Source organism: Aspergillus terreus, genomic scaffold, assembly GCF_000149615.1.
Source record: "Aspergillus terreus NIH2624 scaffold_12 genomic scaffold, whole genome shotgun sequence".
NCBI classification, from domain to species: Eukaryota; Fungi; Ascomycota; class Eurotiomycetes; order Eurotiales; family Aspergillaceae; genus Aspergillus; species Aspergillus terreus.
The window spans coordinates 1,090,070-1,107,324 of NT_165935.1; the positions used below are offsets into that span (position 1 = coordinate 1,090,070).

General features: G+C 53.2%; 8 protein-coding genes across 8 annotated transcripts; 6 read left to right on the forward strand and 2 right to left on the reverse strand.

Moving 5' to 3' along the window:
- Positions 1–434: 434 nt before the first annotated feature.
- Positions 435–1,559, forward strand: ATEG_08376 (transcription factor domain-containing protein; the record flags this gene model as incomplete). The annotated part of the gene is made up of 2 exons (XM_001216997.1): positions 435–1,400; positions 1,446–1,559. The coding sequence occupies 2 exons, from the start codon at positions 435–437 to the stop codon at positions 1,557–1,559; spliced, it is 1,080 nt and encodes a 359-aa protein (XP_001216997.1).
- A 776-nt stretch (positions 1,560–2,335) lies between these two features.
- ATEG_08377 (cytochrome P450) lies at positions 2,336–3,549 on the reverse strand (the record flags this gene model as incomplete). Its single annotated transcript, XM_001216998.1, has 2 exons — positions 2,336–2,536; positions 2,587–3,549. 2 exons carry the CDS (start codon positions 3,547–3,549, stop codon positions 2,336–2,338), a joined length of 1,164 nt encoding a protein of 387 aa, XP_001216998.1.
- An 853-nt stretch (positions 3,550–4,402) lies between these two features.
- On the reverse strand, positions 4,403–5,017 carry ATEG_08378 (uncharacterized protein; the record flags this gene model as incomplete). The annotated part of the gene is made up of 2 exons (XM_001216999.1): positions 4,403–4,900; positions 4,958–5,017. The coding sequence occupies 2 exons, from the start codon at positions 5,015–5,017 to the stop codon at positions 4,403–4,405; spliced, it is 558 nt and encodes a 185-aa protein (XP_001216999.1).
- A 500-nt stretch (positions 5,018–5,517) lies between these two features.
- On the forward strand, positions 5,518–6,685 carry ATEG_08379 (sporulation protein SPS19; the record flags this gene model as incomplete). Its single annotated transcript, XM_001217000.1, has 5 exons — positions 5,518–5,572; positions 5,655–5,880; positions 5,936–6,099; positions 6,159–6,509; positions 6,561–6,685. The coding sequence occupies 5 exons, from the start codon at positions 5,518–5,520 to the stop codon at positions 6,683–6,685; spliced, it is 921 nt and encodes a 306-aa protein (XP_001217000.1).
- A 408-nt stretch (positions 6,686–7,093) lies between these two features.
- Positions 7,094–9,019, forward strand: ATEG_08380 (uncharacterized protein; the record flags this gene model as incomplete). The annotated part of the gene is made up of 2 exons (XM_001217001.1): positions 7,094–8,818; positions 8,864–9,019. 2 exons carry the CDS (start codon positions 7,094–7,096, stop codon positions 9,017–9,019), a joined length of 1,881 nt encoding a protein of 626 aa, XP_001217001.1.
- A 589-nt stretch (positions 9,020–9,608) lies between these two features.
- On the forward strand, positions 9,609–10,501 carry ATEG_08381 (uncharacterized protein; the record flags this gene model as incomplete). The annotated part of the gene is made up of 3 exons (XM_001217002.1): positions 9,609–9,656; positions 9,906–10,023; positions 10,092–10,501. The coding sequence occupies 3 exons, from the start codon at positions 9,609–9,611 to the stop codon at positions 10,499–10,501; spliced, it is 576 nt and encodes a 191-aa protein (XP_001217002.1).
- A 1,204-nt stretch (positions 10,502–11,705) lies between these two features.
- ATEG_08382 (uncharacterized protein) lies at positions 11,706–12,894 on the forward strand (the record flags this gene model as incomplete). Its single annotated transcript, XM_001217003.1, has 3 exons — positions 11,706–11,951; positions 12,021–12,554; positions 12,619–12,894. 3 exons carry the CDS (start codon positions 11,706–11,708, stop codon positions 12,892–12,894), a joined length of 1,056 nt encoding a protein of 351 aa, XP_001217003.1.
- A 624-nt stretch (positions 12,895–13,518) lies between these two features.
- Positions 13,519–17,055, forward strand: ATEG_08383 (uncharacterized protein; the record flags this gene model as incomplete). The annotated part of the gene is made up of 3 exons (XM_001217004.1): positions 13,519–14,329; positions 14,399–14,708; positions 14,805–17,055. 3 exons carry the CDS (start codon positions 13,519–13,521, stop codon positions 17,053–17,055), a joined length of 3,372 nt encoding a protein of 1,123 aa, XP_001217004.1.
- Positions 17,056–17,255: the final 200 nt, after the last annotated feature.

Genomic DNA, 17,255 nt, shown 5'->3' on the forward strand with positions numbered 1-17,255 from the left:
ATCCGACAGGTTTATATACTCGCCATAACCTCGGGCCATTCCCCCACATCGGCTGCCAAGCTTCTTTAAACAATGATCAGCATTCATCTGCCGCTCTTCCGATCGCTTCAACGCAGCCAACACACGCGCTCACCATGCCTCAGCGTCCGTGGACTTGTGCCCTCTGCTCCACCACGTACAGTCGGTTGGAACATCTCCGGCGGCATGCTCGGTCTCGTGGGTGGTCCTGCCCTGTTGCAACACCGTTATCGCTGACAGCAGATAGACGCCGATACCAGACCGTTCGAATGTAGATACTGTCGGAGATCATTTACGCGAAGGTGTGTGCTTGTGACTGTCCGGTGGAGATAGACCTGACCCTTCCTAGAGATGTAATGAGGCGCCATGAACGAACATGCCGGGCCCAAGGCGATAAATCACGCTCAACGGGCACTATGCCACCTGCTATGGAAAGTCGTTCCGCCTTGAACATGGCTGCAAACACGTCCCAAAGCATGATGACAGAAACTCACATCCAAGAAAATCTCTTCGACATTCCCCCTGACCTGGACTTTGCCGCCCTCGATTTCCTATATGCACCGCGGTGGGCCACCGACAGCATGTCCTTGGCGGAGGGGCTGGAATACCTGGCGTATTTCACCAGCACTCGGGGAATGGGGGCATTTCTCAAAAAGAACACTCTGCGTGAACGGCAGCGACTGGTCTTAGAGGATGAAGTGAGGAATCTTCCCGGTAGTGGCATACTAACAAGCCTCTATGATGCAAGTCCGTTACCAGACTTGTGTTTCGACAAACTGGCCACCGACTTCACAACAGACGCCGTCTATAACTTTGACGCATCGGTCCTAGACTTCACCATCAGCAGCTTAGACCCGCTTGAACTGAAAGCCCAAGACATCATTGCCCGCCTGGAGACCGTCGTCGTCGGCAAACGTGACAAAACCGTGATAACCATCGACTGGGATCCCTCTACGCAAGAGCTGTGCCATTCCTTCTTTACACCGTCTACCATCCGTCGTTACCTGGGGTACTTTTGGTCCCTATGGTACCCCAACTGTCCCATAGTACACCGGCCGTCATTCAATCCCCAGACAGCACCCGCCGCTCTGGTCGCTGTAATGGTCATTATTGGTGCTTGTCTATCACCGCATGAGGAGGATGTGAAGGCTGCAGAAAATTGGTTGGACAGTGTGGAAGAGTTGGTATTCACTGATAATCGTTGTGAAGAGCCAGTCCAAGGAACTCCAACATCATCTCGCTTTGATGAGCAATGTGCCCGGAAGAAACGACGCATAGAGAGCATCCAGATGACATACCTCGCGTGCTCCTTGCAGAAGAGAGAAGGCTCTCTGGAGGCCCAGGCCCGGATACGGAGATATCGCCATGCCACCATGGTCACTGTGAGCTATCACTAACTTTTATCCTGCGACTGTTGCTAATAGTAGAAGCTTGCAAGAGACATTGGCCTGAGCTCGGGGAACCATCGAACCCTCAGTCTAGATAGCCCGTCGTCTTCGTGGTGGGATCAATTCTCGGCCGAAGAAGAATTGATCCGGTGAGCACAATCCTGTCGAACAGATACAGACCATGACCATGCTCACTGCTTCAGAACATTGACATATGTATTTCTCTTCGATGCAGCGCTCACAATATTCCACAATTCGCCCCCGCGCATGGTGGTATCGGAACTGAAGATGGAGGTTGCGTGTCCAGAAGCGTGTTTCCAGGCTGAGTCGGCGGCCGAATGCTTTTCGGCCCTGAAGAAATGGGAGAACAGCGTCTTCTGGCAGGACCGATTATCCATCTCAGCAGTAGTGCGAAGGATGTGCCAAAACGACCTAGGTGGTCGTCTCGTGAGCCACTTTGCTTCCATGGGCACCCTGAACATGTTTACGACTGTGCAGTGTAAGTAATCCTCATATGACGGCATAACCACATCGGTTTCTGACCGAGCAGGCCTGCACTCACTCACCTTTCACCTGCAAAATTCCATCATTTTTGAACCCTCGCTCGCTCCGGTGGAGACGGGGCTGGAGAACTGGCGGCGGATCTGGAATGAACGAGAACCCGAAGATAAAGACATCCCCAACCTGCCCGACACGATCTGGAAGAAGATCGGGTTTCCCTGCTACGCTCCGGAGTTCTGGCATCTGGCCCGTATTCTCGTGACGAAAATGAGGTCGAGGACAGCGGACAACGAACCGGATACATCCTCCCCTGAGCAAAGCTTGCATAGGTATGACCATACGGATATGACGGATGTGAATGGGTTGATCATGGAGTATCGCCGACTGAATTTGGGAGTTACTACTTCTACATGATTAAGACAACAAAATTACACTGTTCCTGCCACCGAACTCGCTCGACTGCGCACAGTAACCTCAAAGTCGGTGGGTTTCACGAACCAAAAGTTCTCCGTGCTCCATTGCTGGACGTCAGTATGGAAGTCGAAGTCGCGGATCAATCGGGGGATCAACTTGGACATCTCCAGAATGGAGATATGTTTTCCGAGACATGTCCTGGAGCCCAGACCAAACTGTTTCGTGTCAGTATGTCCTCCAGAGTACAGGGACAGCTGCAACGTACCGGCATGTACATGTCGTTCATCATCTTCAGTCTTTCAGGGTCTTGCTCTGCCTCAATCCAGCGTTCGGGTCGAAAGCTCTTCGCATCAGGAAACACCTCTTCATCATAATGCGCGACCCAGGTGTTGACTCCAACGACAGTTCCCTCTGGAAAGAAATAACCGCCCAGCTCTGCGCCTTCGGCAGGCACCTCTCTCCACAACGGCAGCCCCGTGGCGCTGTGCATGCGCAGCGCCTCCTTCATGACGGCCTGGAAATACGGCATCTCCTGGCTCTCCTTGAAGGTCACGCGGGGACTGCAGCGGCCCTGCGCGGTGAAGTCATCGATCTCCCGACGGAGCTTCTCCAACACGGCCGGATGATGCAGTAGATAGTACATGATGGCGGACAGACTGATAGCCGTGGTGTCAGACCCCGCAATCACGTTCGACTGCCCCATCATGAACATATGATAATCCGTGACCTTCTCCGGATCCTTGTCCCGTGCCAGCATCATTTTCTCCAGAAAGTCCTGCGTCTGCAGGGCGCCCTGGTCCGCACCGCTTTTCGGCTGCCCGTTATGTTGGCGGATCTTCTCCTGCACGAACCGCATTATATAGGCACGACCTCCCGCCCCCGACCAGCTGAACTTGCTGAGCGGGCCGAACAGCCGCGGATGCCATTCGGGGTAGATGCCGACCAGCGTGCTGTAGGTCATCACTTTCTGAAGCGCGGCGATGGTTCCTTCGATGTCCCGTCCTTCGTCCAGGAAGCCTGCGGCGTTTAGCATGGTACTTGGTAACAGAGGAGGGGACGCACCGAACCGCTGTCCAAAGGTGATATGTCCGATCACGTCAAAGGCGTAACACTGGAACCAGTAGCCGAGGTTGAGGCGTTGGGCTCGCTGGGCGTGCTCGGACAAGCGCTGGGCGAAGATGTCGGCGCATTGGTCGACGAACTCTTCGTAGTGGACTAGCGAGCTCATCGAGTACAGACTCGAGAATCTCTTGCGTGTTTCGGCTGTGATGGTGAGTGAGTGTTCATATTTATGTGGATCTGGATCTGGATCTCGGGCAATACCGTGTCTTTTCATATTCCGGTCTGGGAAGAGCGTCCATCTTTCCGGGTCTGGGTGTTTCCATCCCTCGTACCAGGCCGATTTGGCGAATTTGCTGCCGGTTCCATAGATCGTCTTGATGGCTGCGCGGTCATTGATGGTGTAATGATCCGGGGCGATCCGGACGACGGGGCCGTAACGTTGGTGTAGGTCAATATTGTCTTGTTCGAAATGACCCTGACGAACGCGGTTGAAATACCACAACTTAGTAAAGCGAGTATATATAGGACCTGGGATGGAGATGAGAGAGCGAGTGGTGATGGTTTTGTAGACGAGGGAGAGAATGTGGTAGGCGATGAGTCCGACGGGGAGGAGCAGAAGGAGATACATGTTGACTGAAGTGCCTTTTCTTGATGAGCCCAGCTCATAGAGTCTGGTGTGGCATTTATGAAGCAAAGTTGGAGTTCGCATGCGATGATCTTACTCCGAGTACTCCGTACATAGTGTACGAGGCTTACTCCACCCCCACCCCCGCCGCCACTGCGGAGACAGCCATACATACTATACATAATCATAGATGGAACAGCTGAGATTCGCCCGAGCCCAGCATATAGTATACCCATCACGCCAATATACATTGTAGCATACACGCAGAATTACATAAAACGCCATCACACATAAAACTCCCCTGGAGGGACCCCATCTCCAATTCTCACCGCTCTCATCAAAACCCAGACCGTAGACCACTTCATCTTGACACGCAACACAGCCGAATATTGGCCTACGACCGATCTCCCCAAAGCCCCACGATACCCATAGCAAGCGCCAGACCGGAAAACACGGCCCGAGCGCTCTGGAACCGACGCTCGTTATCCATATCGCGGTCAATACTCTCTCCGTTGACCTTCTCCTCCGCCTCCACCACCACCAAATCCTCATCCTTCTTGCCCGCGGCCTTGCGACTCGATCCGCACCCACATCCGTCCTGCACGAGACTCCGGAACCAGGCCTTGATGCCCAGTTCCCGGTGGAACCAGTAGTCCAGGCCGTAGGAGCCTATGGTGGAGGCGACGCACATCCAGACGAGGTACGGGTGTTTCCGGTGGGTCGGAGAAATGCCGTATGCGAAAAGCAGACAGCCATTGGCGAGGTTGGTGAGACGGAGCCCATGTTTCCGGTTCAGACGCTTGACTTCGCTGAGGGAGCGCGAGGCATCGGAGGCGGTTGGGAGGAGTTTGAGGGAGGGGAGGGTGATTGTGGCGGATGAGTAGGATAGGCCCTGATGAGGTATTAGAATGGGGGGTTGAGACTAGGAGGATGGTGATTGGGGGCGTACGGTTAACAGGCCCAGGGAGACGGTGCCGACGAATTTGCTGACGGTGATGGGACAGGCCATGGTGACCACGCGCTGACAGCTAGAGACGAGCAGTGAGGAGAGGAGCGGTGTATATACGGGGAGAAGCAGAGTTGACAGATGATGCGGGTAAAGAAGGCCGAATGGAATACAAAGGAAGATGTGAGATGAAGCGATTCTTTCGCGTCAATGTTTGATTGGCAGCAGTGACGTCGTCTATGCTGCCTGAGGCAGTAAGGCACCAAGGCAGCGCTACCCTAAGCATCAGCCCATATTTAATCGTGCATCAGTCTGGATTACAATAATATGATGATTATGCTCATATAGATCATCATCCTACTAGGCCCCTGGTTTCGCTAGTGCTAATAATACCTAGTCTAGCGCCATCTCCATCGATCGCGATGAATAAACAGAAATACGGGAACCTCCGAGGCTGCCGATGAACCGCGGCATCTTCCCCACACGTTATTCTCCTTGTATCACTTTCTTTGTCTCTCCACCCTTTCTCCAACTCCTGTCCACCAACTTCCTTGACAACCAAAATGCCTCTCTCACGCGAAGAATACCTCAGCGACTCCTGGAAGGAGGGTATCTTCAGTATGTTGATTCCTCCACCAACCACCGACCCAGCTAACAGTCCCCACAGCCAACAAGGTGGTCTTTTGTACCGGTGGCGCAGGAACTATCTGCAGCGCTCAGGTCCGCGCTCTCGTCCACTTAGGCGCAGATGCCTGCATTGTCGGCAGAAATGTCGAAAAGACCGAGTCGGCGGCGAAGGACATCGCCACTGCGCGCCCTGGAGCCAAGGTGATCGGGATTGGCGCCGTCGATGTGCGCAAGTTCGAGAGTCTGAAGGCCGCCGTGGATCGCTGTGTCAGTGAGCTGGGAGGCATTGACTTTGTCATGTATGTCCGAACCAATTCCCTTTGTTTGGGGAGGTCGTGGCTAACCTTCAGCCAGTGCGGGAGCCGCTGGTAACTTCTTGGCCTCTATCAACCAGCTCTCCGTCAATGCGTTCAAGTCCGTCATGGACATTGATGTCCTGGGTTCCTACAACACCCTGAAGGCCACTATTCCTCACTTGACTGAATCTGCCAAGAAGCACCGCGTTGACTCCGACTCTTGTAACTCTCCTCTGCTACCTCAGTCTACTGAGTGATCGTCGTCACTAACGGCAATACAGTGAAGCCCTCTCCGCTCGGCACCGGCGGACGTATCATCTTCGTCAGCGCCACGCTGCACTACCGTGGAGCCCCTTTCCAGACCCACGTATCGGTGGCTAAAGCCGGCGTGGATGCTCTGTCACATAGCGTTGCCATTGAATTCGGCCCTCTAGGCGTGACGTCGAATATCATCGCGCCTGGACCCATTGCGTCGACGGAAGGCCTCGATCGTCTTCTCCCTGCCCCCGTGAAGGAAGCCTACATCAAGTCCCAGCCCCTGGGTCGCATCGGGTCAGTCCGTGATATTGCCGATGCCACAGTGTACCTCTTTTCCAATACCGGGAGCTATGTCAGTGGTCAGACGCTCGTCGGTAAGTTCACCATTTCCACTGTATGCATACCGCGTTACTAATAGGAACCAGTGGATGGAGCGAGCTGGCGTATGTCTGCGGGCGGCGCCGCAGCAGGAGAGATGGGATACCCGGACTTTCTTCTTTCAGGGGAAGCTGTCCAGCATGTCAAGGGGCAGAAGCAGTCCAAGCTTTGAACAATTGCATTGAGTTTCATGTGTATAGATAGATGCTGTGCAAGTTCACAAATTCTTTTTCTTTGGTCCATTATTGATAAACGATCGCATAACGCAAACAAAGAGTAAACAAAGCATTGTGGTATACCTGGTCAGCTACATTGGGGCGGACAAAGAAACAAATCCCTGCATAATGTCATTGTTTGTCTATCTTCTTTGAAGGTCCAATACAGGTAGTTGTACAGGGATTGGAATATCCCACGATTACCTCGATCATACGGAGACATCCAGTTTCAATAAAGAAACTCGTCAAACAATGGGGTCCTCCCGGATATATATTGCTGTCTCTCTGCTTCTTCCACTTCACTCGGTATTCTACGTCGATCAACTCTATCGATACTATCCCGTTCACTCTAACTAACCTTCACTATGCCTACCTTTGAAACGCCCCCCGAGTCATATATCGAGGCAGAGGTCAACGCCCTCATCGCCGAGGAGCGAGCCCAGTTGACTAACCGATGCAACTGGTTCGAGAAGGCACTCGAGGAACGGACCGACCAGCTGAACGAGAGAGAGCGGGCGGTCATCCGACTTCACCATGAGAACAAGACACTTCGTGATAAGCTGGAGGAGATGTGGGAGTGGACCACGAGCCATCAGGACAAGATCCGAGGCCAGGAAGAATTATTAAAAAGCACTCAGACTGCTCTGCGCAGGGCCGAGGAGCGCGTCGAAGCGCACGGGACTCATCCCGCCGTTGAAGATGAGTCTCCGATACAACGAAAACTCTACCAAGTCTTGGAACAGACGAGAAAACAGGTGAGGGAGCTGCGAGTCGAGCTTGATGAAAAGGAAGATGAGATTAACTATCTTTCCAAAGAGCTACACGACGCGACTACTGCGACACTAACCCCCACGCAGTCATTGGCTCTTCGAAACTACAAGCGCGCACAATTGGAAGATGCAATCGAGGAGATGCTTCCGATGCTGGCGGCTGAGAACGAGTTCTTGAAGCAGGTTATCGCCAAGGCCTGGGAATTGGGAAGTACCGTCGAGGCGACTTATTACGATTATAAACAATTGCCTTCACAGCCAGTACCTGGTTCGGGTCAGTCAAGTGCATTGGCGATTGGGTACACGCATGACGAGATGAGCGTTGATGTTTGTCAGAACACCTCGCCAGAGTTGGAGGTCTATACGCACGAACCCGAGATGGACTACTCTATGTGCGATAGAAATTCTCGCATGCATTGCCTCACGAGACGAGATTCAACCCCGACTATCATGACGATCGATACAGAACCCGAGCAATCATACCTCGAGGAAATGGATGTGGGTGTAGATACTAACCCCGACCAAGATATGGTTAACGTAGGCAGCGACACCGCAATCACGGGGCCTCTGATCCGGCGATCACCACCTTCGAAGGCATGGACAGCTTTCCGAGAGAGCCCGACGTTCGATATTGACTCCGACAATGAAGACAAGGAGCCGTTGTCAAAACGCCAACGTGACTGTCCATTGGGTGACAAGACGGACAAAGGACAAACTACCAGTGAATGTTGGTGTTCCCAATTTTCCATGCTTGATGAAACTCTGGTGCGCCATATGGCTTCGCTGAAGATAATAGACAATGCGGTGGCAGTCATTGACAAGGCTTCCTCCCCACCTGCACCAGCATTATCGCAAACTTCCAGGTCAATTGGTGTACAGGCCGAAGTTCAGGTACCACACGACGTCCAAACTGAAGACAAGAATGGTCCTGCTGACCCAGTGACTCTACCACCAGGAACCCGGTCATCTAAATCATTTGCCCTGTTCTCCAATGGTCCCGTGTATCTCTCACACTGGCGTGTACCAAGCTGGCATGGATGGACATGGCGGTCGAAGCCGGTTCCACCACCAGGGCAAGAGAAAAAGCGACCAATTATTCTGGATCTGCCGCCATATCCGAACGTCCATTCTCCTCTCCCAGATAGAATCAGTCCGATTCGTGAGGCTCTTTCGACTCGGGTGGACGGACAGCCTATCCCGAGAGGACAACCAGTGATGGGCCCCCTTATGCCTGATAATTCTGTCCCTGGATCTTTCGTTCCACCAGAGCGAGTTTCCCCCCGCCGACCGAAAATCGGTATCGACTGTTGGATTATTTTGGTGAGTATTCTTGTCATGATATATATGTGGCTCTATCGTGGACAGGACCCGCCCGACGCCGGATGGATGGATGCAAACGAGGTGCCTCATGGTGTTCTGCATAAACTTCGTGACGATCAGATCTCCGACTTTCGATTTCCAGAGATCGTTGACTATCAGATGGTATACATGTCCCTGTTGGATAGGGTGGCGCAGGGATAGATATGATGTTGTATCCCCTCGTCTGGCAAAACGCGCGATAGACAGGACCTGGATATAGTCTTGGATATCAAAGCGTATAGCCCTCACATTTGAGATCAGCTCCTTGATGGCATCAATGGCATCATCCAGGATGAAGCAACTGCTTCGGGTGCTGCGAAGAAACCTGAGATATGGTCCTCGGTCCGAGCACCGCTGAGCAGCAACAACGAGGAAATGGCCAAAATCGTCCGAACGGGGTTTCAAAATTTCTTCGGGGGAGAGAAAGTCTTCCACGACGTGCCCAGCCATCCCTGCGAGGACTTTTCTCTTCTGGCCCGAGCTATAGAGGCATCCTACGTGATAGATCTCTCGACCACGTACAGAAGGAGGGAAAGCTTCTTGACAAGATTCCAATTGGACATTCGCCTTTCAGCGCACCATTGATCCATCCCACCCTAGAGACTGGGATGAACGCACTGTCTATTGGCGCCCTATCCCTTTTCACAGCGGAAAAGAGTGAACAAAGGAACCAAATAATCAAGGAATCAAGGAATCAAGGAATCTAGTGTTGCATTGCCAAATAGCCAAATAGTTTTACTTGCACAACTACATGTCTGTAGAAGAATTCGGCGATGCCGCAACAAATATTATACTATATGTATGTGCTCGACGCTCTAAATGATCAGGTCCTGTTTCCTTTTCAGGCATTATTAGGTTGAACATGTGGCTGAATGGCTGCTGCTGGCATATTTCCACGCTCCTCTGGTAACTCCTTTGTCTTCCTCCGCACCTCTGTCTTCCCAGTCCTTCTTTTAGAGGCTGTACCGCGGAAGGGCATCATCTGACACCTTGCACGGGACTTCACTGTACTGGTCCCGAAGCTACTGACCCATCTGTGTAATTGAAGCTCCGACGAGTACCGTTGAATCCTACGTCTTCTTTGAATCCCCATCCCCAACTTGCGGATCTTGGAAATATGCAGACCAGCACTGAGTCAAATGTTGACTCATCCGATAACATGAATCGTAAGCCCTTTGCCTGCATAACACCATTCAGTGGTTTGATTGAGCACAAAGCTTACCCGTACAACCAGCACCGGAATTGACTCCGTCTGGCTCTTCGAATGCTTCTGGGGGATCCCTTTTATCGTCGAGCTACTCGGTCCTCATGGCGGAGAAGAGCATTCCCCGTATGCCTTGCTACATCAGGAAGATCGAAAAAAACCCCAACTTTGTCGAAAGACCAACTGTCACTGAGATGATTGACAGCTTTTTGATACCCGAGAAGAGAGACTCGCCTGGCCTTCGCTCATTCTCGCTTTGTGGTTATGGGGGCATTGGGAAAACCCAAATCGCAATGGACTATGCATTTAAGCGAGAGGATCAGTTCCACGCTATATTCTGGATCCAAGCCGACGAAGAGACCAAGATTGCAAAAGCCTTCGATGATATTGCTCATGCGCTCGGCCTTGTCGACGAAAGTGACCAAGGGGCAAGGTCGTGAGCCGGGACAGAGTCCTTGAGTGGCTTTCCAGACCCCGGCTGCAACCACCGGCCATGGCCAACAGTTCCTCTTCTCCGGCAGAACTTGCGAAATGGCTCATCATATTTGACAACGCCGATAACATCGGACTCGTGAGCAATTACTGGCCAGTGTCTGCACAGGGGTCTATCCTTGTAACATCGCGCGATCCAACGGCCAAGTCAGACCTTGCGGCGAATGGAGTTGATATGTTGCCCATGTCCAACCATGGATGTGCGTTACTTCTTCAGAAGCAGGTGCAAGAGGCCCCGAGCCAGGCCTCCGACCGCGCCGCTCTCGAGCTGGCCAAAAATTTGGGGAACTTCCCTTTAGCTCTCACTCAAATCGCCACTCAAATCAGCCGACGTGATATGACTATAGGCGAATACCTTAGTCGTTATTCGGATACCGTTCTGAACGAACTTAGTTAAGTTGAAGGTCTTCCCCTGAGAGAACAGTACAAGTTCACAGTGGCTTCCGTCTGGCGCTTGGAGAAATTCACCTGCCAGGCTTTGAGCCTTGCCCAAACCATGGTCTTCATGGATCCTGACTGTCACCCTGGCAAAGGAAATTACCATGGACGGTGACAATATTACTGTCGTAGCCTTCAATCCCGGTTATGTTGCCACGAAGCTGACCAACTACCGCTTCAAGGACGACATGGATGAATGCATTGCTGGCATGGTGTAAGTGTTGGAGGGGGTGAGCATGGAACAAACGGGCATGTTCTTGGGCTGGCACGGCCAAGTGCTCCTGTGATAAACCCTGAAGAGTATAGCCAGAGATTTAGAACTATCGCGCGTTTTGCCAGACAAAGGGATACTGTTGGTATCATATTACCTGAAATGGTTAGTGGCCGATCTATAAATAAGCCTTATGATCACATGACCAAGCATCATACGCTAAGCCGCTTATGGCAAGGTGCGACCACTCTTTCATCATCCGCGGACTCCGGGGGCCAATCAGCAGGCGGAAACCACGCGGTCTGGCCCAGGCAGCCGCGGGAGATTCTCTTTCGTTCTCCCTTCGCGCCCCCCATCATTCTTCTTTCATCATCTTCACGCCATCTCATCTCTCAACTTCGCATCCCTTGCCATCTCTCCATCATCATCATACGCTATCCCAGACCTCTGTGTATGGTCTCTTGCTAAAATCTCCATCTCTTCGCCCCTCCCCATTGTTCATCATGAACCTTCGCTCGTTTCTTCTGGGGAGCGTGGTCGCTCTGGGCGCCAAGGCCTTCTTGGTGGTCCCAGACGTGGAGGTAGATGCCATCGCCACCCCGGATGAAGGCGCCTTCTCCGACCTGCAGCCCTTCGACGCCCACGTTTCCCAGCGGCAGAACGTCGATCTTCTATGTTCAGAGTGTCCCTTCCGCGAAGTCGGTCGCCATGGAAAGGTCCACTGGACCGACGGTTATCAGACGTCCTTGGTATAGTTTTCCGACCTGGAGCAACGAGTTCCAGCACTATGAATGTGGTTTGGCTAACAAAACCGACAGTTGTTGAACTTCTCCATCGACAACGGCTTCCTGTTGGCAAACGGCCATCAGATCTTCCCGCCGCCCCCTCCTACTCTTATCACCGCGAAGCAGCGTCGCCTGACCGATGGCGAAGAGTCGGAGCCTATTCCATTGGGATATGCCGTCGAAATGACCCCCTTGCCATCCCCGCCGGAAGAACCCTTGGATATGGTTGATGTTCGCTTCACTGTCCTTGACCTCGATGGCCATCCCGTCCCCCTCGATACTGTCGCCATCAGCCTCATCCATGACATGAACGGCAACCTTTACATGGCCAAGACCTATATCGAGGAGACCACCCCGGATCGCATCTCGTGGAAGCAGTGTCGTGGAAAGCCTCGCTGCTTGCGGAGACTGTTGTTCGACCGTATGCGCGCCCTATTCGCCGCCGCCAAAGCACGCATGCTCGGACTGGGCCGCAAGCCATCGGGCTGTGGCGGCCGTCCGCACCACCCCCCTCACCCGGACGGTTTCGCTCCGGATCGGATGTCACCTGAAGATATGGACCGCATGGTCGATGGGCCCTGGCCATCCTCATCATCACCACCACAACATGCACCATTTCCACCACGCCAAGTGGAGACACACTTTTGCCCGCATGGTCCGCTTCATTGTTGTTCCGGCCATCCTGGGGGTGTCTGCTGGCTTGACTGCCAGCGCTCTGGGCATGCTGGTTGGTCAGACGCTCGTCTATCTCTGGCAACGCTACCGTCGATCTGACCGTCAGGAGTCGGTCGAGCGTGGCGATGACTCGGAGAAGGAGGCTTTGATCGCGGACGATGCGGAGGATCTGCCTCCTGCGTACAATGACGACGAGTTCCACATCGAGGAGCTCCCCGCAGATAAGAACTAGCGGAGTTTGCTTCGATATATGGCGTGTCTAATGGAGTTATGAATACATCTCGATCGATCGGTGGGATTCGCTAGGACTGGGAGACTGATTGAATCAAGGAATGCATGGGTGGAGCTGGTTTCCATACTGTTGTGTTGGTCTCGTATTCTCCTTTGTGTACTTTTCCCGGTTTCGTACAAATGAAGTTCCTTAAGACTATCGAAAGTCGTAGTAGTTATGTATTGTACTTGTTGATGGTGACTCACGTGACTTGACTAAGCGGCTCCTCCCAATCGAGCCTCCCCCTCTCTTCCTCTCATGCATGCGGATTACCTCCCTCTCCTTCGCTCCGTACACACCTCCGATTGTTGGTCACTTCGGTGCTTCACCCTACCTTCCCACAGCTTCCGCTAAGGATGCTGTCGTTTGCTCCTATTCTACAATGATCTGAGTGTCTTGGATCAGCGAATCCCTTGGTTCTGTCTTCCTTCCCGCCGGGAGCTTCCCTAGATAGCTGGTGCCTACATACTAGGTGCTCCCTACCTGTCACATCAGTCCTTATCGTCACCACGAGGACCGGTGGGATCGACTCTTCGTTTGTCCAGCTGCTCCGCCTGAAGGCCCTCATCCTATCTCACCGGCACCATGATGCAGTGGTCGTCCTTCGTGCAGAAAGCTCAGTCCTTCATCGACCCGGCCAACTTCAACCTCCCGGCCCTGAGCTCCTCCGATCGGAACCCGTCCAAGGCCTCCCTATTTCGCGAGCAATTCCGTCTCCCCGATTCTCAGAACCCACTGCAAGAGATCACTGCTGAATTGATTCTTCCTATCCCTCACACCTCCACCTCAACCGCTCACAGCGACCACCCGCGGAACCTTGATCGCGCCGGCAACCGGTATGCCGGTCGGCTTCATCTGAGCGAGCGCTTTCTCTGTTTCTCGACACAACCCACCAGTTTTGTTCCGTCGTCCTCCCACGGAGCCTCAACCCACTGGGCCGGTCAAACTAATGGAACCGGTCCATCGGGCAATGGCTTCACCATCCCGTTGTGTTCGATCCGACGCGTCGAGAGGCTGAACAGCCTCAGCCATGTCTTCTCTCTCGCATTGACGACATGGAACGGCGCTCTAGGAAAACAACAAGCCGGGAGCTTTGTCCCGCAGCGATTCACCATCCAGCTGGTCGGGAGCAGGCAGGCCTGCGAACGGTTTTGTGATGGTCTGAAGAAAGGTCTGCGGGAAGGCATGAAGGAAATCGAGAACCTGCGCGTGGTTGTCAATGACTGCTATTCGGAATACTTGCTCTCGGGCGCCAAATCCAAAGGCCAGAATGCGGACAATGCGGAGGTTCGTCAACCCCCGGATGCTGGCTTGGGTATGATCTTTCGCTATCCCGGCGACGCCCGCAAACTACGGGATCGCAGTAAAATGAGGCTGTGGGGAGAATACTTCAGAGGTACGGACACTGTGGTCGATTCCAACTTCCATCCCCCGTTGATCGCGTATTAAATTTCTGTCCCTGTAGAGAATGGCCGCAATGCCACCCTCATCCGCCAACCAACTTTCCATAAACTAATTCGAGTTGGTCTCCCGAATCGCCTTCGCGGGGAGATCTGGGAAATTTCCTCTGGGTCACTGTATCTGCGCCTTCGATCCCCAAACCTCTATACGGAAACCCTGTCCAAGTTTTCCGGTCAGGAATCGTTGGCCATTGATGAGATCGAAAAGGATTTGAATCGAAGTTTACCTGAATATGCGGGATTCCAAAGTGAAGAGGGAATTGGGCGGTTACGAAGGGTCCTCACGGCCTATAGCTGGACCAACGCGGAGATTGGGTACTGTCAGGCTATGAATATTGTCGTTGCCGCTCTGTTGATGCATGTTCCTCCCCCAGTCACGAGTCCGAGCAAGCACTAACTATCAGGTTCTAGTTACATGTCTGAACCCCAAGCCTTCTTCCTCCTATCTGTTCTCTGTGACCGTCTTCTCCCGGGATACTATTCGACAACCATGTACGGAACGTTGCTGGATCAGAAAGTCTTTGAATCGTTAGTTGAGAAGACTATGCCCGTACTCTGGGAGCACCTCACCAAGTCCGATGTCCAACTGTCTGTGGTGTCGCTCCCGTGGTTCCTCTCCCTGTATATCAATTCGATGCCCCTCGTTTTTGCGTTCAGAGTTTTGGACGTCTTCTTCTTGGAGGGACCCAAGGTTCTTTTCCAGGTCGGCCTGGCAATCCTCCGCATCAACGGCGAAGAGCTGCTAGATATCCAAGACGATGGCTCCTTCATCTCCATCCTCAAATCCTACTTCTCCCGCCTCGACGAGTCCGCCCACCCCAGATCCGAAAACCCCAAACTGAGGGCGATCACCCGCTTCCAAGAGCTGATGGTGGTAGCTTTCAAGGAATTTGCTGGCATCACCCACCAAACCATTGTCGATCAGCGTGCTAAACACAAGGACGCCGTACTGGAAAATATCGAGAGCTTCGCCAAACGGACTTCCATCAGAAATCTGGGTCCAGACAGCAAAAAGCTCAGTATGGATGATCTAGGCATCATTTACGACCGCTTCTATGAGATCCTCTATGAACACCAACAGAAACAGAAACTCTTGGAAGCAGAAAAGAAGCGCCGGGAGAAGAAGAGGATGGAGCGCGCGTCGGTGCTTGGTCCTCCAGCGGATCGCGAAGTCGGACGTGTTGGACTCGGACCAAGCCCGACGCATATGGACTACGATGCTTTCCGCGACTTCCTGGCTGCAACGGCCAAATGGGCTATTGGCGACTCTCCCAGTCCCTCCAGGAAAGAATCCGCTGATTCAAACAGCTGGAGGGGATATGGCAAGTCCCCTCCGAGCAGGCCTGAACCGGCAGACCACGAGTTCATGCAGCGCCTGTTCCGCAAATGGGCCACTGACCCAGCGGAAGGGCTGAGCTTGCAAAATGTTGTTAATGGTCTCGCTCGCCTCAAAGGACCCCGTGATATCATGAATAACATTCAGTACTTCTTCGACCTGTACGATGACAGTGGAGCCGGCAAAGTGGATAGAGAGGGGATCTTGAGGATGTCTGAGGCTCTGCTGTTCCTCTCTCGTCGCGGTTTTGAAGGCACAATTACGCCCACTCAGTCCACGGAAGACTTCAGTCGGACTGCGCCGGGGCAGATGGACCAGGACAAACTGAGCACAGACGAGAGGTTCTTGGGCAGTGTGAGCTCGTTCATCCGTAGATGTTTCGAGTACGCCGACCCTAGTCATCCCGAATCTCACGCCGCCGAAAAGGACACTAGCGAAGCAGCCGACAAGTTGGGCTCCTTCACCATTGGTGACGAGGAGGAGGACTTGATTGATGTCGGTGATGCGGAAAGCAAGCCCGAAGCGTCCAAGGCCGACTCGAAGTCCTCCGAGGAACCAGACACCAGCACCGACTCTCACGCTGACCATCATCGAAGTGTTTCTGAATCTGCAAACCCCGCCCTCGATCCCAATAACCCTCTTCATATCACACTTCCTACATTCCGCATGGTCATCCTGGCGGACGAGTTGCTGGAACAGTTCTTTGACAGCTTCTTCCCCCAGTCTTTCCATCTCTCCGATCTCTCTCACCCGGCCTCAATGGTCTCATCGTTGTCCTCGAACCTTACCACCTTCTCAAACATTAACGTCCCGAAGCCCCATATGGGCTCGGTGTCGAGCGTGTCCCCCGCCGGAGCTTCAGGCGGTATCGTTCCCCCGGGTAAGGGTCTCCGCGGTGTCCTCGACAACATCGTCACCGATGGTATTCGCATGGCCGCTGAGGTCAAGAAGCGGATGGACGAGGCCCAGCGTGAACTGGAACGCAATGCCCTCAGTCGCGATGAAGACGATGAGGACGAAGACGAGGACTATGATCCGCACACCGGTGGTCCTGCCACTCCTGCAATCGTGGGTGGTCTCTCCAGCTGGGGCGCTGGCGCGTATGGTGCCGACCCAGAACGCAGAAGCGTCCGTGAGACTGACCGTGATCTCCTGGAGGGTGCTGAGGTCGTCAGCATGCGCGGTAAAGATGACGCGTCTCTCCTTGATGGGAAGGATGGACAACCAACTGGCGCGTCCGAGAGTCATTCCTCCGCTGGTCAGGAGTCCAGCAAACATGAACAGGAAGATAGCGTCGTCAGCAAGGTGGTCGAATTCGACTCGTGAGATGCATAGGGCGGACTCGGTCTGTGCATATCTCATACAGCAACCATATTTTGTTACATTATTCCGTGCTGTCCGGCCTGCGTTCCCCTCCCCTTTCCGTGTGAAGGAGCATGTGTCTGTACTATTCTGTTTTTGCCATTATTCAACTCTAGCTTGAGTACTACGATGAGACCCCATTGGCGTTTTGGTCGATTCTTGTT